The 22,176-nt window shown below is 48.9% G+C and overlaps 1 protein-coding gene across 23 annotated transcripts in view; it reads left to right on the forward strand.

Moving 5' to 3' along the window:
* The window catches only part of FNBP1 (formin binding protein 1), a 165,574-nt gene that overhangs the window by 488 nt on the left and 142,910 nt on the right, over nucleotides 1-22,176 (forward strand). For 17 of the 23 annotated variants that reach the window (XR_014785886.1, XR_014785887.1, XM_084820951.1 and 14 more), the window contains exon 1: nucleotides 9-10,495. The exons of 4 other annotated variants lie outside the window; for them this stretch is intronic. Coding sequence is in view for 17 of the 19 variants with exons in the window: in XM_084820951.1 (XP_084677077.1) it covers nucleotides 10,394-10,495 (102 nt within the window). In the remaining 2 variants the exon portion in view is untranslated. Of the gene's footprint in view, nucleotides 1-8; nucleotides 10,496-22,176 lie in introns of those variants that run through there. 2 more of the 23 variants (XM_084820949.1, XM_084820948.1) reach the window with 2 other exon arrangements.

Raw genomic sequence — 22,176 nt, forward strand, 5'->3', positions numbered from 1 at the left:
GTGTGGCAAGGATGGGGGGAGAGAAAGCAGAGAAGCATGGGCTTTTCTTTTCTTTTCTTTTCTTTGGCAGTGTGCGGGCGGGGGGGCTATTTCTGCATGGCTGAGGAGGAGGAGGTCGCCTTATTTCTGCACTCAGGAGGTGGGGGAAGCATTTCTGTTTGTGTATATCCTGTTGGAGATTCGATCTGCGTAAATAATGGTGCAAGAAAGTTGGCCCTCCCAAAACTGATCCCCCCCCCCACCCTCTTCTTTCTGTCTATGCTTTTATTCTCTGCCTCCTAGTGAAATAACGGTTTGCAGCCTAAGGCTCAAGACACCTCCTGTTCTCCTCTGCAATATAGCACCACCAGCTTTTCCTTTTCCTTCCTTTAAACAACTACAACAAATAAATTCAGAGATGTTCACCAGGCAGCTATTGAGAATGGAAAAAGTGTGTGTTGGGGGGGGGGGTAACCCAGCAAGCTAATAACCACACACACACACGTATCCTTCGTGATCTGCATAATAATTCATCCATTTCTTCTGCAAAATGTGTACCATCATTATTGGAGACTTTGGCTATGGAGGAGTTTGGACTGTGGGTGGGGGGTGGGAAGGTGCCGTTAAGTTTCCTATTCAAATTTGTATTTCTCAACTCTGAGGAAGGAAATAAGCTGGAGGTATCTCTGCATCACAGCCACAGACTTCAGTGGAGAAAGGGATGGGGGGGGGGAGAAAAGAAAAAGAAGCAGAGGGAGAAGAGATTGATGTCTGTATGTGCTGTACGTGTGAAAGGTTCTCTCTGGTTTCATTTTTTAAAAATCAAATCCAATGTGTTTCATGTTCTTTAGGATGTTCAATGGGAAAAGGATTGTGATGGTTTCAGCCAAGAGAGGGAAAGAAAGAAGGTTGCTTTTTAAAAAATGTTGTTGTTAGATATGAACACAGAGAAAGATGCAATGATTTCAGTGTTTTGGCTTCTACCTTCGTCAGCATCCCAAAGAAAGTTCTGTGTCTACCCATGTATCTGTTCCTCCATCAGTATCCATCCGTTTTTAACAAATGTTAGATGTTTCGTGCGCCTAACATGCTACTAACCCAGCATGTAAATGACAGAAATGAACCCAAAGTGGGCTGTTCTGCTTTTTTTCGTTTTGCAGAATGTAAGAAAAGGGAAAGAAAAGGGGGGGGGTGCTCTAGAGAACACAGAAATCCCCTTTGATGCTTTTCCTCCAGTCTCTATTTTGGGCAAAGGTTTGGCAGAAAAGCCGAACCACGACTTTTAGATATACAGGCGGATCCAGTTTCAAGAAGGAGGGCTGTTAAGGAGGAAAAAGAGAGAACAGCTGTCCTGGGGGTGCTCCGGAAAGAGGGAGAAAGACTTTTACAGTGCAATTCTGTGCAGGTCTACTTGGATGTAAGTCCCATTGAACTGAATGGGACTTCCTCCTAGGTAAGTGTGCATAGGATTGCAGCCTTGGTTAAGGAAACCATGGGCTGGAACAGCGTGTGGAGATCACACGTGCAGATTTTATTTAGGGGGTGCGGTGTTTGGATTTAACAGTTGATCTTGGAAAGTTCCGCTGTGCCTCCCACACCCAGAAATTCCCCAGAATAAAGCAGGAAACATTCTCTCACTCTCAACAGCCTATCTTCTCCCCCGCTTCCAAACCTTTTTATTTGCCCTGCGATGGACTGGGGACACCAAGGTTCTAAGTCTCCACTCGGCCATGAAGCTAAGTTGGGCCAGTTGTTATCTCTGTCAGCCTAGCCTACCTCACAGGGATGTTGGGAGGGTAACATGGGGGAGAGGACCCAGGAGTCTACCCTGAGCTCCTTGAAGGACAGACAGGATATAAATATAATACACCCTGTTCTTCTTTTAACCCCCTGGGCCCTGCTGCCTGGGAATGAGGAGAATTGCAGTTGGAGACATCTGGAGGCCACCACGTTGGGGAAGGCAGAACTCTGACCCAGCATTCTGTTTCCTACAGTGGCCCACCACATCTGGAAAGCCCACAAGCAGGACATGAGTGCCACAGCCCTCTCCCGCCGGTGTCCCCCAGCAGCTGCTACGAAGAGGCATTCTGCTGCTGGATCTGGAAATTGCACACAGGGCCAGCGCCAGGAGTCAGCATGGTGGGGCAGCTGCCGAGGGCCCAGACCCCAGCAGGGGCCCACTGACAAGCGCCCCCTGGAGTTGCTCCTCCTCCTCTTCCCCACTGCAACCTGCTTGCTCCCCTGCCTCTCGCTCCAGCCCAGGCAACGGTGGTGGTGAGAAGCAGGAGATGCCGCGGCCAATTGCTCCCTGGCTCTCTGCCTGCCAAGCAAGCGAGTGGATCAATGACGGAAAAGAGGACGCGGAGCAAGAGCAGCTGGTGACAGTCATGGTGAGAAGGTGGACGCAGCACTGAGGGAGGGGGCCCATTGGGGGCGTAATAGTGAAAAAGAGCCACTCCAGGGGGCTGTTGTCAGTGGCCCCCTGCTGGGGTGTGGGCCCTCCTCGGCAGGTGCCTGGCCATGCTGACCCTTTATGCCAGCTGTCCATGAGGGCTAGCTAAGCCCAGGGCTGGTGCCAAGGGTAGGCATGGCCGGGCACGTACCAAGGGCCTTCACCCCAGCAGGGGTCCACTGGCCAGAGCCCCCTGGAGCTGCTCCTCCTCTCCCCCATTGCAACCTGCTTGCTCGCCTGCCTCTCGCTCTGGCCCAGACAACGGAGGTGGTGAGGAGGAGGAGCGGGAGACGCCACGGCCTCCGTGCTCCCTGGCTCTCTGCCTGCCGAACGAGCAAGCGGAGGAGGAGGAGGAAGGCCGGCTGGTGACACATGCAGTGAGAAGGTGGACCCATGGAGAGAGGGGGCCCATGGAAGGTGTCTTGCTCAAGCGCCCTCCGAAACCTGGAACCAGCATTGTATATAGATGGCCATAATGACTAATGGCCACGAAGAGGTCTCACCTCCTGCGTGAATGTGTCTAATGCCCTTTGAAAGCCGCCTAATTTTGTGGCCATCACCACATCGCGGTAGCTAATTTCATCATTCAGCGACGTCCTTCCTTTTGCCCATCCCGATTCTCCCATTGTCTACCTCCGTTGGACAAAGTGTTGCGAGGCAGGGAGAAATGCTACCCAATTTCTTCACCCCAGGCATCATTTTATAAACCTCTATCATGTCTCTCCTTAGTTGTCCCCCCTCCCAAACTAAAAGCCCCCCCAAATGTCACAACCTTTTCTCAAAGGGGTCTTGTTCCAGACCCCAGATAATTTTGGTTGCTCTTCTGTATACATTCTCCAATACCCTTTTCGAGATGATCTATAACAGGTTGGATCCAGATTTACTCCGGATCAACCGCGCTGGTGGAGGTGGACTTCCTCACCGCCCCCCTTTGCCACGCAGCCCCCTGTATGTGCTGCACAGAGAGGAAGGAGACCCTGCTGAACATTTGTGGGAAGTGGGGGAATCCCCTAAAACCTGGGTGGGGGGGATCTCCCACAAGCGGAGCCCTACCTCTAAAGGAAGGTCCCTTCCTCTCATGGAAGGCAGATCTGTGGATCCAACCTGATACTTCTATACCACAGATGTAATGAAATTTCTAAGCATGTGACGGTGGATCGTGGAGCGAAATCATATGAAGAGTTCCTTTGGATGAGTGGGCTGGGATCTGTGGACACTCAAACTAGCTTAATGATAGGGGATTAATGCCAGGCGAGGTTTTTGCCTCAGCCAGAAGGAAACGGAACTGGTGGTGGTTGAGGATGTATGAAATTAGTGGATCATGTGGCTATAGGATTTCAGGCTTGTGAGCCGGCGTTGAAGGCCAAGAGTTGTCGCTGATCGAAGAGAGGCGTTTCGCTGAATGCAACGAGGATTCTGAAATGGCTCATTGTCTCCTGAATTGTGCACATCCTTTGGTATATGAGGATCCGTTTCTTCTTGCATGGAGGTACGACGGGTCCACACTGGGTGCACAGTTGGTTCAGCCTGCTTCTTGGGAGGAGACAATCAGACTCTGATTTCTAGGTAAACAGCTAATTACATAGTCGCCTGTCTGTTCAGAGATTCCTGTGGCGTGCGCTAAATACCAGGAGCAGAACAATCGTCTGATGATGCTATGTCTGTTCACCGGTAATGGCTGTTGTGTCAGCCTGTTCTTACTATGGACAATCTGGGATGGGGAATGCGAGGAACGCTGCGCTCTTGACTGCAGACACTTCGGCCCTCAGCCCAGTTTTGTGAATGGCACGTCCCCTTGAAATTGAAGGGGATAGAGCTTGGGCTGAGAATTTGTGACGTTGAAAGATTCTGGCCCTTTGGGCAGGGCGCCTCTGAGCAGAATCAAGAGTGCCTTTCCCTGGAGGGTGACAAAAAAAAAAAGGTCGGAGGACCTAGGTGCTTAAGAAATGTACAACAGCTAGTGTTTGCAGGTGGGTTTGGCACCACCCCTTTTTGCCTTTGGCCCCACCCACCAATGGAAAGTGGCCCACGAGAGCTTCTCCGGAATGGAATGCGGCCCTCCAGCTGAAAGAGGTTCAACACCACTGCTGTATACATTACTGGGAAAGGGGGAGATCTTTTCTCCATTTCATCCCACCCCCACTTCATACAGATGGTGCTAACTACAAGGTTGGAGAGAACAGATCCATCCAAGCAGGGAATGACAGGGGGCTTTTAAGAAGCCTCTAATTAGTGACCCCTTAGTCCAGGGGTGCAGAACCTCATTCTGCCAAGGGCCAAATTCCACATCAGAGACGCTTCCGTGGGCTGCATTCCAGTGGTGGGTGGAGCCAAAGGCCAAAGGGGAGGAGGCAAAAAGAAAAAGTACCAGCCTGTTTGAGCTGAAAGCTCTTCCTGCCAGCATTGAAGGCTTAGGAGAGGCATTTCAACCTTTTAGAAGGGGGGAAAATTGCAGGGAAGCCAGGAAATCACCAAAGCTGCAGTGATTTTTCAGGGAAGCCCTATTGTTTCTCTGCAAAATCACAGCAGTTTTTGCTGCCACCATGGCAAATCTGTTCGTGGCAGCACAGCAACACCAGAGGCAGGGAGGGGAGCACAGACCACATGTTGCCCCCCCCCCCCCAGTCTAAGGGCTTCTAGCTGCTAATTGCCGGCAAATATACTCAGCTTGTTAATATGGTATGAAATGGATGGGGGGGGGGGCTGATGATTTCTGCTTCAAAAGGAGCATATCTCATTTTATTTATTTAAAATATTTTATTTATTTACAATATTTTATTTATTTACAATATGTATATATATGTACCACTCCATATCTAGGACAGATTTTGGAGTGGTGAACACAAAGGATAAAACAGTAAGACCAGCCTTGCTTCTGTTCTGCTTGGTCAAACAGGCTTTTGAGCATTTTCTGCTCTGGAGGAATTGCAACACATTCCAGGGTGAATCTAAAAAGTTCACAGGTGACATTAGCGGAATGGTACTCATTCCTGTAGGCAGTACAGGTGGCTGCCTAGGATGGCAACATTCCAAGGGCTCCAGGTTAATTTCAGACATAACCTAAGGGGAAACACTGTTTTTCCCCACTGTTCCCCAAGCGTGGGATAACAGGGTCTGAGAATGATTGTGTCACTCCCTCTGCCTGGCCTTCTCTCCCCTCTGCTCACCAATTGCTCCCTGATCACAACTTCTTTTCTCTCTTTCTCTCTCATTCCATGCAAGGGAAAGTCTGCATTCACTCATATGGTGTATTATTATTATTATTATTTGAATGTATTAGATGCCTTTCTCTTTAAAAAGACTAAAGGCAACTTTGGTACCAAATTTCATTATTTGCAACAGTTGATAAGGAATCATAATTTCTTCCTGAGCCCTACAAGGAGCTACATAGTGGTTTGGATAAGATATTTTTTTCTGAGAACCATCCAACATTTCTCCAAAATGTGCAAGCTGTTGAGTTCCCCAGAACTCTTTCATCATGGCGGGTGATATTTCTTTATTTGATGCATTTATTACATTCCTATTCCTGCCAAATACCCAAAGCTATACATAATATTTGGCCAAATTTTTGGACTGTTCTCTTTCTTACCCCCATGGGCTGGTTTTTGTACCACCCTACCTGGTGAAGAGTTCTGGAGCACTTGAAAGCTTAGACTTTTTTGTGGAATTTTGGTTGGACCTTATGAGGTATCGCTCAACCGTGAATGGACTTTTTTTCCCTTATGGACCAGTATGGCAATCTTTATTATGTGTGTGTGTGTGTGTGTTTTTTAATGATATATTTTAGTAATCCAGTCAGCCTGGGAATACTTGGGCTAGGGGGAACTGGACTTGCTCTGGCGTCTCCAACACCAATGTGTCTGCTTGGCGCCTGCCCGGCTCCCTGCCCCTCTGCTTTTTATTTTATTTTATTTAATTCCTTAAGCTTATTTTTAAGTCATTTTCTTGTTAACTGGAAGGCTGGCATGCTGCAAAGCCAAGTGCCGCCCTCCAGCGCCCTCTTCATTCGGGTTCAAATGAGCAATTTTGCATTTTGGAGCTCACCTCTGCCTTGTAAAGACATTCTTGGGGAAGTGACTTTTCTTTTAGGCTCACCAGTTTCCCCTCTGGGAAATGAGTGTTTTGTGGCCAGCCAAGCCCACCGTGGCAGCCATTTCATGACGGGGCAAGCCACCCCCATGGCAGCTATTTTGTGAGAGCACCTGCAAGACTCTCAAATGTGCCCACCGACCCATAAAGGCTGAGGACCAACGTGATTGCCGTGGGGTCACGGCACAAGCTGTTACAAGGACTTAAGGAGTGTATGTCTGTGTGTGTCTGACACCACTGAATTTCCGCCTGCAGTTTCAAGGAAGAAGTGGAGCAGTTTCCTTCCCCCTATCTTCTCAAGTAGCTGAATCCCTCCCCCCCCCCCCGGAATTTTGCTGCTCTAGGCACCTGCCTGGACTACCTGTTTTGGGTTGGACCAGTTGCAATCATTGTTCCAAAATAGGGGTGCTTGCAGGTGCACAACCTTTAGTCACTGTAGAACAAGTTTGTTTCTCATGTGTCAAGTCAAGATTCTTTCATTTTGAGCAGCCTTTCCCAACCTGGCGCCCTTCAGAGGTGTCAGACTGTAACTCCCATAATCCCCAGCATCTGGGGATGACGGGATCAGTAGTCCAACACCTCTGGAGGGTGCCAGGTTGGGGAAAGGTGATTTTGAGGATAGCCAACGTTTGGCAGATGCCTGCTCCCTGCTCTCCAATTCTAGCAAAGCTGAAGGGGCTGATCGGAAGGTGCGCGAGCAGGATTTGGCCATGCTGATGAGATAAACTGAGCAGTTGTTATAAATGAAAACAAGTCTTAATGGGGAAGACATGATAGGCACAACCTGTTAGAGCAGTTGAGAGCAACTTATGGTCTGAAGGTTGTGTGTGTGTGTGCTCTGAGGTACTTCTGTGTGAGAATTTTAGCATTTCAAGTTTCTAGTCCTCAGGAAGTAATACAATTTGAATCCACGGTAGAATACTTTGAACAGTCAGAAAGGAAGAAGCGAAAAGGCAGGTAGGATCGTATTTGCCATCTCCTTAGTTCAGGGCTGTCGAACCTCAGGCCTGCAGACTAAATCTGGTCGCTTGCGGTCCCAATCCATTCCTCCAGGGTTTGCCAGATGGCCACACCCCTTTCACTGACCCCACCCCCTTCTCTCCAACTGTCGGTTGTTTGGTGGTTTCATAGCTTTTGCTTGGTTCCCCCCCCCCCCTTTCTAAAAGGATGAACTGCCTCTCCTATAGCTTAGCAAGAGCTTTAAGGTAAACCACGCTGGTCTTTTAAAAATGTTTTTGGCTCCTCCCCTTTTGGCCTCTGGCCCCACCCACCACTGGAATGCGGCCCCTGAGAGCTGCTCTGAAACTGAATTCAGCTCTGGGGCTGAAAGAGGCTTTTTGTATATTGAGATTTTTCAGGGCCTCAGACACATTTGGAGGTGACAGTATCAGAGCGATGTAAGCGCGTCATATTTTATGTCATGTTCATGAAAACCTTTTAGGATAATTGCGGGACCACAGCGTGCAGATTTATTGTTTCCGGCAGGACTGGAATACGTTGTTCATTCTGCTGCAGAGGGCATTGAATATGTGTGTGTGGGGGGATATATTCTATGTTTGTGTGTATGAAAGATAGAGTAGCAACAGAATATTTCAAAATATACTTAAAGCTGCTTACTTTCTTTCTTACATATTTTAACTTAAAACTGCAACAATGATTGCTTTGATGTTGTGCCACTTTGTATCTGTGTGTGTCTCCCTCTCTCTCTCTCTCTCTCTCTCTCTCACACACACACACAAACACACACACAATGTATATTGTATACATAATATTGAAAGATCTTTTCAAAGCTGCTTGGCTCAAGAAGAAAGAATTCCAGCGTGGCCAGTACTGGGTATACTTAAGCTGCTGGGGTTTTCTTGTTTTGTAATAGTTGTTAAAAACAACGTTTTCTTTTTCATTGCTGTGGAACTGGGACATATTCCTGAATTTCCCGCTTCAGAGATCACCGCCAAATTTCCCACTGCCCTGGTTGAACTCTGTTTTATATTGAAATACGCTTAAGGGGCAGGGGTGGGTGGGTGTCTCCTGGGCTTAGCCTTTTCAGCATTTTGACACAGCAATCAGGTATTACGCCACTGCGTTGCTATTGCAATAGTTAAATCCATTATTGACGACGTGCACAAAATCCTACGCATGTTTAGACGGAAAAAAAAGGTCCTGCAACTCCCAGCATGCCCCAGGCAGCCATGCTGGGAGTTGTAGGACTTTTTTTTGTATCTTAACTTGCATAAGATTGCACCCTACTATAACGGAGAGATATACAATGAATGTCTAGAGGAAAATGATCGTCAGGAAGAGAAAGGTGCAAGGGAGCGGAACTTCTGCTCGAATCATTTCCTTTGTGGTCTTCCAGCAACTTGTGCAGCTGAGATGTGCCTGCAGCACAGCCTGATCCATGCGTGTGGGCTGGCGCCAAGGGTGGGCATGGTTGGGCAGCTGCCGAGGGCCCACGCCCCAGCAGGGGCCCGCTGACAAGATCCCCCTGGAGCTGCTCCTCCTCTTCCCCATTGCAACCCTCCGATTCGCTCTGGCCTGGGCAGCGGAGGTCGTGAGGAGGAAGAGCAGGAGATGCCATGGCCTCCTGGCTACCTGCCTGCCAAGGAACCAGGTGGGAGCAACGAGGAGGAGGATGAGAAGCAGCAGGTGACAATCACGGTGAGAACGTGGACTCGCTGAGGGAAGGGGCCCATGGAGGATGTGTTGCTTAAGCACCTCCCAGAATCTGAAGCCGACACTGTTGCTGCTGACATTCTATACATTTAATGCCCGCGGAGAATGACGAAGCGTGTGCGTTTGGGGTTGCTATCAGGCTGCAGGGCGGTGTTCCCTGAATGCTACTCCTTACAAAAACACACTCACAAATATTGCAAATAAACGTCACAAGTAAAGTTCCCGGGATGTAGAAAGTTCAGCATCCCAGGGGAAAAGGTTCTAACCTTTGCTTCTCCCAGCTGGCTTTCTACGCACAGGGAATGTTTGTGTAGGGGTGGGGAAGCATTCAGTCCCATTCCATCTGAAGTGGTATAGTCCTGCCACCAGGTTCCTCACCTCGGTAAGAACCTGGCCCTCAGCTTGCATTGCAGACTGAACTGGACCTCACCTCTGTAGTCTACCCACCTCCAGCAGAAAAGTCAGGGCAAGCCTTTTGTTGGAAATAAAATATCACTCTATATTCTAATGACAGGCCTCACCGACTTGAGGCGGCTGCGTATGTATTTGCGGTTGCTGAAGGTTACCGCCTCTGCTGGGTTCTTCCCTGGCTGCAAGAGCAAGACCAGGTCTGAACGTGTGGCGGCCAGGCGGTCGGGCCACCAGGGAGTTGGGGCGGGAGAGGGGAAAGACTTATTTCTTTATCACGGCTGAAGGGAGAGAGAGACGGTGTTCGCCATCTCGAAAGTGCCATGCCGGCTGAGGATGATAGGAATTGCAGTCCAACGTGTCTGGAAGGCACCAGGTGGAGGAAGGCTGGGCTAGACATTTGTGGAGCTGTGCCGACTGCAGCTTCGAAGTAGTAAAAGAGGCAGGAGGAAAGCGTAGCTGTTTTCTGTTTTATTTTTGGTGCCTGTGTGGGGCTGATTACAGAGAGCACTTTGCCAGTCTGGCTGTTTCCTCACCGTGCTGAGACAACACCAGCTGTCGGGGTGTGACCACGTGGTAATAACGCCAGGGGGCCAGGGCACAGGATGGGTGGATCCCTGAGCTGGCGTCAAGGGTAGGCATGGTTGGGCACCTGCCGAGGGCCCACACCCCAGCAGGGGCCCCCTGGCAAGAGCCCCCTGGACTTGCTCCTCCTCTTCCCCGTTGCACCCTGCTTGTTCCCCGCCTCTCGCTCCAGCCCAGGCAACGCAGGTGGGGGGGGAGAAGCAGGAGATGCCGCGGCCAATTGCTCCCTGGCTCTCTGCCTGCCAAGCAAGCGAGTGGATCAATGACGGAAAAGAGGACGCGGAGCAACAGCAGCTGGTGACAATCGTGGTGAGAAGGTGGACGCAGCACTGAGGGAGGGGGGCCATTGGGGGCGTAATAGTGAAGAGCAGCAAGTCCAGGGGGCTCTTGCCAGAGGACTCCTGCTGGGGTGCGGGCCCTCGGCAGGTGCCCAACCGTGCTGACCCTTCATGCCAGCTGTCCACGAGGGCTATCCAAGTGCGGGGCCGGTGCCAATGGTAGGCATGGACAGGCACGTGCCGAGGGCCGTCACCCCAGCGGGGGTCCTCTGACCAGAGCCCCCTGGAGTGGCTCCTCCTCTGCCCCATCGCAACCTGCTTGTTCGCCTGCCTCTCGCTCCGGTCCGGGCAACAGAGGAGGTGAGGAGGAGGAGCAGGAGATGCCGTGGCCCCCCTGCTCACTGGCTCTCCGACTGCCGAGCAAGCAAGCGGGAGCCATGGTGAGGGAGAAGAGGAGGCGGAACAGGTGGTGACCAGGGCAGCAAGCAGGGAGACCCGTGGCGGGAGGGGGCCCACAGGGGTCTTGCCCAAGGCCCTCCGAAGCCTGGCGCTGGCACTGGCAGAGGCAGCACATCGAGGGCCGCTGGCCCCTGGCTCCGTGTGTTCTGTGGGTGGCGTCGTGTCCTCAGGCGTGAGCAGCAGCTGATCCTTCACCGTACTGTTACGACGACAAGTGTTCTGTGCCATGACAGCAAACATCCCAGGTTGTGTGTGGGTAGACTTGGCTCGGGACCTCAGCGAAATGATCGCCTGTCCTGTTGCTGTGCAGCAGAATCAAAGGACTGGGTCAGAACCTGCTGCCGCTGTCCACAGAAGGTTGCCCAGTGGCGGCTGGCGCTCCCTAGGGTTGGTGGGGTAGCAGGGGGCCCACATGTGGGCGGAGCTGGCACCTATCCCTGACCTGTTCACACAGGTGACACACACACACACCCATTCACACACACCTATCATTGACATACACGTCCCCCCGCTCACGCAGATACAGGCATAAACACCATTTGCACAGACATATGTAGCCTTCGCAGGTTATCCCTTCTCAGCAATCCATCCAGGTCAGCTGCGGGGGGGGGGGGGGGGGCATTTTCATTCCCACAGTGGCATGCTGGGCAGGAAGGTTTAGACCCATAGCTTAGCTTCTGGGCATATGCAAACTTCTGGGCATGCTCACTTGCAGCATATCTGGGTACTTCCAAGGAGAAAGAAGGATAGGAATTGAGCTGAGTTGGGAAGTCGATGGGTATCCTGGGCCAGGACGTTGAACCCTCATCCTCAGAGGATCCAGACCACTTGTCCTCAGAAGAAGATGCTTCAGAGGTAATGGTTCAGGGACAGGACTTGGTCACCAAAAGGTGTCATGAGGCTTCCGCCTTCCAAGGACCCCAATCTCCAGAGAGACCCCAGGGGTTGGCTCCTCTGGTCCTTGGGCTATGACCATGAGTGAACGAGCGTGCCACAGCCACTCCCATGTTATCTCAGCCCGAGGTTGCTAAAACAGGTCAGGCCCCCTGCCGAGAAAAGGCCTCAGTCAGTACGGAGGCGGGGCCAACCAGCCTAAAGGAAGCCAAATTCCTATTTAAGGGTCAGCCTTGGCCTGCTGTTTGTTGGAGTAACATACAGACAACCCTCTCTGGCTTCCAGCCCCGCTTGGAGCTTTCCGTGGTCCTGATCTATTCTCACAGGACCATAAGAAGCTGCCTTCTCCTGAGTCAGACCCTGGGTCCATCTAGCCCAGTATTGTCAACACTGACGGGCAGCAGCCACTCTCCAGGGTTTCAGGCAGGAGTTTTTCCAGCTCCCTACCTGGAGATAGAGGGGATTGAATCTCGAACCTTCTCCAGGCTGAGCAAGGGCTCTGCCACTGAGCTTATGGCCCTTTTTGTCTCATCTCTCTGTGGAAGCCAACCCGTGTAGACCCCTGCTAAAGATCTGACCCGCAGCGGAACCCTGCAACCCACATGGACTGCAGGAATGCCCAGCGATGTGAAGCCCTAGCCATAACTGAGGCAGCGCAAGGCATTGCCAGGACCTGTGGCCAGCAATGGGAGAATGGGAGAACAGAAGCTGGAGCGGGGGGGCTCCCAGCTAGGAGGCAGTGAGCAGAAGCATCAAAGCAGCTGTCGTAGGGGCATATGAGCATTCTACAGGATCCATTCCTCGTGCACCTGTCCCAGCAACGCAGGTGACTGGAGATAACAAGGACAGGGGATGCTGGTGGGACACAAGCCCAGCTGGTAAGCAGTAGCTAGGAACTGCCAAAGCCAGGGGGTGAAGATCATGGCGTGGGTGTCTGAATTGGCCATTGTCCTGCTCGCCTTAGTTACATCCCATTTGTTCTACTGTAACACACTCTGTATGGGGCCACCTTTGAAAACTGTTCAGAAACTGTGGCTGGTCCAAAATGCTGGCCCCTGTTGGAGGAATCCTCCTCAGAGGAGGCGCCTTGGCCCTTGGGGGAGATGAGCACAGATCCATCCCTGTCAGGGGAGGGGACTCTGCCTCAGGCCAAGCAACCCTCCAGCCGCCAGGAGTGTCGTGGCCTCAAAAGGTAGGCCAGTAGGGCTCCTTTGAGAAGGAATGCCCAATTAGAAAGGAGGACTCCTCAGGAGGAAAGGACCCCTCATGAGTAGGACTCTTGCCACAGGGCTATAATGAACTACAGCTGAGTGCTGGGTGGGGCTCAAAAGGCTCTGGCTATATGAGCCCTCAGTTTCAGCATAGCCAGTGCTGGAAACATCATTGTTTCTTCAGCTTCTCGTGCCTGGTATCAGCTTTCCCTGACCTTGACTCGTGTTTGGACCTGTGTGTTATCAGTCTTTGGTCTTCTGCCTGATGCTGCCTTCTGAACTTTGATTCTGCTTGATCATGGCTACTCCTCTGACTTATCTGTCTGGAAGATCCATGTTTGACCGGTAAAACTGTGTTTAACTTTTGCTTGCCTTGACTTCTCTATTGTAGTCAACTCTGTGTTTTGCATAGCAGAGAACTGAAACTAGTTGGAACAAGACAGGGCCAGAACATTGACTGGGGCTGGTTACAGGGGGCATGTGACTCCCTTGTCAGAATAGCTTCACCGGCTCCCTGTCTGTTTCTGGTCACAAAGGGCTTGTTATGACCTATATAACTCTGTATGGCTTGGGCCTAGGCTACCTCAAAGACCGCCTTCTCCCATATGAGGCTGCCCAGTTCTTAAGGTCTCTGGGAGAGGCCTTTCTTTCAAGATTGCCACCTTTGGAAGCATGTTTGGTGGTGACATGAGATAGCGCCTTCTTGGTGGCCGCTCCCTGGCTGTAGAACTCCCTGTCGCGGGAGGCTAGGTTCACTCCCCCTCTGCTGTCCTTCCGCTAGCAGACAAGTATTTATTTTATTTATTTTTATTTATTTAAAATATTTATTGGCTGCCTTTCAGGGCAGAAGTCCTTCCAAGGCGGCTTACAGCAATAAAATACATTAAAACAGTTAAAATATTAAAAGTGATAAAAACAATAAAAGCAACAATAAAAGCCAACAATAACACCAGCAACAGTGTTAACAGAAGTGCTAGCAACAATAGTGTCCATTTCTAGAGAAGGCCGGGGTAAAATAATATGTTTTCAAGGCCTTCTTAAAAGCCTGCAATGACGGAGCACAGCAGAACCCTGATGGCAGCTTGTTCCAAAGGTGTGGGGCCACTGCAGAGAAGGCCCTCTCACGTGTGATCACCCCCCTGACTGCTCTCATGGGTGGACAAATGAGAAGGGCCTCTCTTTCTGATCTTAAAGTACAGGCAGGCTGATATGGGTGAAGGCGGTCCTTCAAATAACTTGGTCCCAAACCTTTTTATTCAAGCAGACCTTTGGCATGTGAGTGGATCTGTTGGGCGGGATGCTGTTTTTCTTCTGTTATAGCTGTGTTCTTAACTGTGTTTTACTGCATTTGTTTTGTTAGTGTTTCAATCAAGTTTTAATTCTGATTGTAAGCCACTTGGAATGTTGTTTTTCTTGGTAGAAAGGCAGGGAACAAATCAAATAAAGAAATAAACGGCCAATCCAAGCACTGGTCTTGTTAGGGGTGGAGGCTGGCATAGAATGTAGCCACGACACTACTTACGGGGGCTCCTTTCCCATAACATCTTACACCTCTGCTAAAAGAAATCCCCTGGCTGCCAGTAAGCTACCGGGCCAAGTTTAAGGTTCTGTTGCTGACATGCAAAGCCCTAAACAACTTGGGACCAGGCTACTTGGGACTCCCTCACCTCTCAGCTGGTCTTCACGATCTTCTGGGGGTGCCGCATCCTCCTAAGGTTTGCTGCCGGAGTACTCATCGTAGAGTTTTCAGTGTTGTGGCACCTGTTCTCTAGAATGCGCGCTCCCGTTGACGTTAGTCAGGCGTCTACCGTTTTGATCTTTTGACGTCTTCTTAAGACCTGCCTCTTAATACAGGCTTTCTCTGAGGTCTGAACCAGCCAGGGTAGTTACAGTTTCATTTCCGAGTACTGATTATTTTACTGTATTTTGTTGTTGGTACGTCAGCCAGTCTGGTGTAGTGGTTAGAGCGCTGGATTGGGACACGGGAGATCCAGCTTCTAATCTCCTATGCAGCCATGATGAAGCTCACTGACTCTCAGCCTCGCCTACCTCACAGGGTTGTTGTGAAGATCAAATGGACAGGAGGAGGAACATGCAAGCCACCTTGGGTTCCTTGTAAGAGGGGAAAAGGTGGGATGTAAATGTAATGATAAATAAATATAAATAATAAAAGGGTTCTAGTCCCCACTCAGCCATGAAGCTCAGTGGGTGACTTTAGGCCAGTCCCCGACTCTTGGCCTAACCTACCTCGCAGGGTTGTTGGGAGGATCTCAAGGAGCACCTCCAGCAACACCAGATAGGCCGCTCAGTAAGCCTCAGATGGCCTTCTCTCTGTCCAGTCAGCCAGGACAGCTAGGCTGGCGAGGACGAGGGAGAGGGCCTTCTCTGTGGTTGCCCCTACTCTGTGGAACTACCTCCCTAGGGAACTCTGCCATGACCCCTCTTTAATGAGCTTCTGCCACGCACTGAAAACGTGGTTGTTCAGGCAGGCATTTGGGGTTGGTTAGGGTAATTTTAGAAATGTGATGTTTTTAATGTTGAATTTTATTGTTTTGAGCTGTTTTAATGTTGTATATCGCCCAGAGTGGCTGGGTGATTGATAAATTTAATAAATAAAATAAATAAATAGGATCACATGGAGAGGGGGGAGATCATGTAAGCTGCCTTGGGTTCCTTGCAAGAGGGGGGGAAAGGCGGGATATAAATATAATAATAAATAAAAATAATAATAATGATCGTAATAATACTGTTGTTGTAGGCAATGACAACATCAATCCTCACGGTATTGATGACTTTATTGGAAAGTGATATACAAATCTGTGTAATGAATGAATAAATGAATAATACATCTTCTCAGTTACCTAATAACTTCTGAGCCCCTGCAGGCCCTTTTCAGTGAAGCTGGCCTCTTTGGCACCTTCAGAGGGCCTCGGGAGAAACCCATTTTGATCAGGGGAAAGTACATAGAAGGCGAGATCTTCACTGCAAATAAAAAATAAATTTTAAAAAATCAGAGCGAAGCCCTGGAAATCCAAGAATTTAATATGTATTTGGGGACTGTTAGGAAAAACATTAGTGTTGAAATGGAAAAATTGTCAACGTGAGCTGCTGTAGGTTGATCTTGGAGGTAAAGTGTTTTGTTGGATATCAGAATGCATCTGGTCAAAACTAAAAATACTTTCTCAGTCGTCTGTTTGGCAAGAAAATGACCCCCCCGCCGCCGCCGCCTCTGCCCCAAGGGAGGAAGGTCCTTGAGAAATCCAGGGAGCTGGATTGGAGATGAGGTGTTACAGACCCTGACATAGGAGCCCACTGCCTACGACCACTGAGTTCCTTGGCATCTCTCGCTAACAGCACTGATACTGTTGTGTAGATGTGACCTTGTATGTCTACCCTTTCCCCTGGCTCCTCTCTGTTCCTCCAGCCACCAATCGTTTGTGGTTGCCTGGCTTTTGTGCAGGTTTCCCCCCACTCTAAAAGGTTGAAATGCCTCTCCTAAGGCTTCGTTGCTGGTGGTAAGGGCTTGAAGCTACAATATGCTGGTAGTTTTTCTATTTCTGGCCCCACCTCTTTTGCCTTTGGTCATGCCCACCACTGGAATGTGGCCCCCGAGAGCTCTTCTGAACTGGAATCTGGCCTTCAGGTTGAAAGAGGTTCCCTACCCCAGCTCTAAGGGTTTTAAGTTATAGGAGGGTGGAGTTCAGTTGAGCATGATGAGAAAAGTCTTGATGGTAAAAAGTTTGACAATGGAACGGATTACCCAGGGTGTGTGACTGGTCTCTCCCTCACTGGAGATCTTCAACCTGAGGCTCTCTGTTGGGAATATTGGAATGCTGAACTTTTTCCTAGGTTGAACAAGGGGAGGGGGGTTGGACTCCATGGACCCCCTCCAACTCTAGGATTTTATGATTCAACCTGATGTAGCAGAATTGCAAACACCCAGAACCAAAGCTGATCGGAAGTAGCCAAGGCCAGAGCAGGAAATCATGCAGAGTTACAGCAGGCACACGCCTCTAAAGAGGTGCTTTCAGCTGCCTGCGGCCGTTACATTTCAATGACTTTCTTTCTCGGCACGCTAGCAGTCAGTCCTCTGGCAACCAAACTAGCACACTCCAGCCTGCGGTTCTGAAATTGCTGTGTTGAATCAATGCTGATAAAATGTCTGATGGCTGTCAGGGCGGCTTCCTCGCTGCAGCTTGCACTGTCATTTCCTCTTTGATTACTTTCCAGTCTTTGACTGTGGCATTTCAGGTTGGGCCGTTAAGAAGCCTTAAGGAACCCCCCCCCCCCAATGTGCATATTTTAATCAGATGGCAAAATAGGCTGCTTAATGATTTAAGGTTTCCTTTTGTCTTGGTGTCACTTTTCTGTAGTGCAGAACCATCTAGCAAGGTGTTATTTTGTCCTACATTTCTGCCCTTGATCATAGCCACAGGAGCTTAGAAACACGTTAAGAAATGATCTTCCAAACAGCTGCATTCTTTTACGCTAGCTCCCTTTTTAAATGGATCCATGAGGTCAGATCCTTCTGGAGGCAGGGATGCAGAAGGTCAGGACTGCAGGCAAAATCCGGCCTGCCTGGTGGTCCCAGTTCAGCCCGCCCGAATTCTCCAGATGGTCACGCCCCTTTCCTCTCTGACCACTGTTTGTTTGAGAGTTTCCTGGCTGTTGCATGGTTCTTCCCCCGCCCCATTCTAAGCAGTTGAAATCCCTCTCCCAAGGCTTAGTTGCTGGCAGTTGGAGCTTTGAGCTAAAATATGATGGTATTTGGGGCAAATTGTCCTTGCCCACTACTGGAATGCAGCCCTCTAGAGCTTTTCTGAAATTGGATTAGGCCCTCCGGCTGAAAGAAGTTCAACATCCCTGTTCTGATGTGTTAAGGCGGGTTAAAATTCAGCACCTGTGTGTGTGTGTGTGTGAGTGTGTGAGAGAGAGAGAGAGAGAGAGATCTTTTAAGAGGTCAGGGTGGGATCTAGAGTAGAACCCCTTTCACTTGCTTATCTTATTCCCTTCCTACTGAACGGACCTATTTTCAGAAGGGTTGGAATGGCCCTGAGTTCAATACAGTGAAGACTTCAAGCAAACTTAGGCAGCTGCCAGAGCTGGAAATGTGTCTGCCCCAACTGAATGAAGCCCCATCTGCTGGTACCCCTAGGCATAGTAACCTGAAATAGTGCGCCCCTATGGTCTCCTGATGGTCTGTCCACTCCATTTCCCTGTGGATGGGGGCAGACGATAATTCTGCATAATTGTGCCTGTTTGCCACCCAATCTCCCCTGGCTTCAAACTGTATGGGTTGCAAAGCTATGTGCTGGTTAGGGAAGTCTGCACCCTAGCGGCTGAAGACGTTACTGCTGGCTTCAAGAACATGAACACATTTAAATGAATTAAAGTTAAGTAATGCGTTTAAAAAGCAAAACAACTGTGAAGCTCAAAATAACCCTGAGATCCCCTTAGTATGCATGTCTATCTTCAGGTGTCTTCAGTTTCATGGTCTTGGTGGTAGGGCGCTGACAGATGGATGGACAGACAGACACATGTCCTCTTTTCTTAGAATAGGTTTCAGGATTTGTGTTGCCACCATTCAGGGTAAGCCCTCTCAAGGCAGGGAATGTCAAAACAGAACATAAAAATAGCACTACACAAATAATCACACTAATAAATAACACAACGAAAGCAGGAAACAAAAGTTCGTGGGGCTCAGATGACTAGAGTTAGCATGTTAAAGTCTTGATTCATTACAAAATTAACCCAACAAATTCTTCCACCAACTTAACGTGACCACAGACTACCACCCACAGAATTGAGAAAGACCTATCATTCTGTGTGTGTGTGTGTGTGTGTGTGTGTGTGAGAGAGAGAGAGAGAGAGAGAGAGAGAATTCCAGTCCACTACTTTCTTTTTCATCTGCTTCCACTGAAAGGTTCAGGATTTCCGTAGTAACTAGATGAAGTCCCTGTTTTGTAACTTCTTAACGTGTGGCTTTTCTCAGAGAGATTGTCTTGTCCTAGCCTGAGTCAAAAAACATAGCAACAGGCCAACTTTACATCTTCAAATAACCCCCTGCTTAGTTGTTCAAGATTCGGAAGACTCCTCCGCCCTTTCCTCGCTGAAGGGAAGTGAGTGAGCAGGAAGTGGTGACTACCGGAACATTTTCAGAGCTTTATATGTGGGGAGGCGGAGTGGGGGTGGGGGTTCTTATGAAAGAAAGGGAGCTGTTTCCTGGAGGTCTTCATGCAGTGTTAGCATCAGCGCTGCTGTGGTCACTGCCGTTGTCAGTGGCGCACGGACCCCAACTGGTTGTCCCCAATGGAATGCAGCCCTCAACAGGAAAGGGGGTCCCCCACCCTGCTGTAAAGATGGGGGGGAAAATGTCATAAGTCTCCAGCAGTCTCTCTTCTAAAAGAAAGCCAGACCCCAGGTAGCACCAGTTAGGGAAATGCAGAGCATGTAAAAAACATCTATCTATCTATCTATCTATCTATCGAGTGACTAACGAGAAAGAGAAATCGAAATCTTTTGGTATAATTTTTAATTGTAAAATTTCAACATTCTGTTCATTCAACAGAATGAAGCATTTTTCCTTTTCCTCTTTTGTTTTGGGTTCGTTTGTTTTGGGTTCGTTTTGTTGACATCTTCCAATAGAAAAATTGCGATCTTAAAGCAAAATGTTTTGGTTTCCTCCTCCTTCAGCAGCTCTGATATGAATCAAAATTTCTGTAGCCAAAGTAGCAAATTACAGAACAGAAAGGATGGAATATTCCAAATATTCTAGTATATCCACACACACACACACACGTGTGTACAGACACACAGATTGGCTCATACAAACGCCACACATACAGTACTGAGTTTTGTTACCAGACTTCCTCTTCTATACACAGGTACATATTTGCGCACATTCTCAAGGCATGTATTCATTAAGGGACTTTTTAACTCTGGCATTAAGGCATCTGGAAAGAGGGGATCCGATTGTGCCCGTATGCACACAGGCTTCTTTAATAACGAGAATTTATTAAACACACTAAAGAATTTAGTTGCCCACTCATTAGTTGAGAAATTAACTTGGTGAGAGTGTTTAGAAAATATATGTGGAAGTTAGCTTAGGGTGCAATCCTGTGCATATTTAGACATAGAAAGATCCTACAACTCCCAACATGCCCCAGCCAGCCATGGCTGGCTGGGCCATGCGGGGAGTTGTAGGATCTTTTTTCTGCTAAGATGCATAGGATTGCACGCTTAGCTTGATCTAGGGATTTTGGAGGAAACATCCAGGGGCTGAAGTCTGCCGAGCTTTCCGCAGCTCCGCCCCTTGGACTCTGGCTCACTTATCCGCGAGCTGGCTCAAGCTGATTTGTATTGAGTCAGGCCAGCTCACGGATTTTCAGGTTTTTTTCTTTTCTTAAATCACCATTTCCGCAAATTTCGGCTGTAACTTGTGCAAATTGCAGCTGTGATACGCTCCATTTGCGCAAAACTAAGCATGTTATGGCCGCAACCTAGGTACGTGGTGATTATTAAGGGGAAAAAAACAAAATGAGAAAGTTCCCAGATCTCAGGAAAAAGCCCACGGCTCGGCTCGCAAATGCTAGCCTAGCCAGGGGCTCTGGGGAAATCCAGCGAGCCCCCCAAAGCCCAGATTCCCCTGCGACAGCCATCCCTAGCTCAATCTGGGGTGGGTTTCTTGGTTTGGAGGTGGTGAAGACACCTGAACACTGATATGATCACGGTTTGGAGATTAGTTTGAGCCTGGCATGCACGTGCGTAATCGCATTTGCATTTTGCCTGTCTGAAGGCTCCTGAATGTTTAGTTTCGATTCAGTTGCTAATACCAGATCTGACCTTGCGTATGGGACCTGCAGGGCTATTAGCCAACTTCACTTTGCTGTCACCTTCCCTCTTTGTCTTGCTGCGCTTACACAAGGTTTTCTTTAACTTGCACAAGGTTTTCTTTAAGTGACCACCTCCGTAGTTGTCAAATACCTTGGTAGCCTACAGTGCCTGCCTGATGTGGGTTGATTAATAAGTTTACTTATTTAAAAACCACTTGGATATTTGAAAACCATCTGGCTGATTTAAAAGGGTGTCCTTGAAAAAGGAGATTGGGCAGCAGAATTAAAATATGCATGAAACGAAAATACTCAAGGAAATGGTGGTGGAAACGGAGGCTGTCTTAGAAGAGGCATTATGCACCAAGAGGGAATGCCTCTTTTAATATGATGCCTCTTCTGTAACATATTAAAGCCGAAGTGTGCTTTTCTCTCTCTTCAGAACGGTTGTCTTTATTCATATTCAAATGTAAACAGATTTAATTGATTACTAAATGTAAGACGTGATGAATCCATTTCTTTTAAGTGCCCTATTTGTAAACATTTTGCTGGGGTACATTTCCTGCATGTTATAATAACATTATAGCTAGCGTACGCTTTATGGTAAAAATGTTGGACGCCTTATCCAGTTCTCGTACAATTAATGTGAAATCTATAGATGTAGATCTGAATAATGTTTTGCCCATGGAGCATAAACTGCTCTTACCTGATGACTAAATTCTCCCTGACTCTTGCTTGTGTGTCAGTAAGTCATCAAGGGGGGGAAATTGCCATTAATCCATGCCGTATTTGGTGTTTGTTCTTCTGATTAAACTGGCACAAGGAAAGCCAAAATAGAGGTAGGTAGGGGTGTGTGTGTGTGTGTGTGTGTGTGTGTGTGTATTCTTTCTTTAGGTGCTTGTATTTATTTAAAATATTTTTATCCTACTCTCCAACAAAAACGAGTGTCAGAGCAACTTTCAATCAATGAAAAAGGCAGTCCCTTTTTGCAGGCAGGCAAAGCCAGGCTTGCAATCTTAAAAAGACACGACACAAAAGGAAAAAGGGATAGGGAGGGAAGAGGGGGGGAAATGAAGTAGACGGTCAACAAGGCTGCTGAAACGGGGGAGGCAGTCCAATGGAGCAGGCCCTGCTGTCGTGTCCCTCACTCCTTCTTTCCCAGTTAGCCCTGTGGGGGCACGGCGGGGGAGCAAACCTGGAAATACTTGAAGAGTGCTGTGGATTCTCCAATTCAGGGGTGGGCAAACCTGGAAATACTCGAAGACTTGTGGTTGATTTGCAGTAGATTGCCAATGATTCCTGACTCCCAACTGTTTAAG

Source organism: Heloderma suspectum, chromosome 14, assembly GCF_057233095.1.
Source record: "Heloderma suspectum isolate Gila_16-S chromosome 14, 16-S_ref, whole genome shotgun sequence".
Classification (NCBI taxonomy): Eukaryota; Metazoa; Chordata; class Lepidosauria; order Squamata; family Helodermatidae; genus Heloderma; species Heloderma suspectum.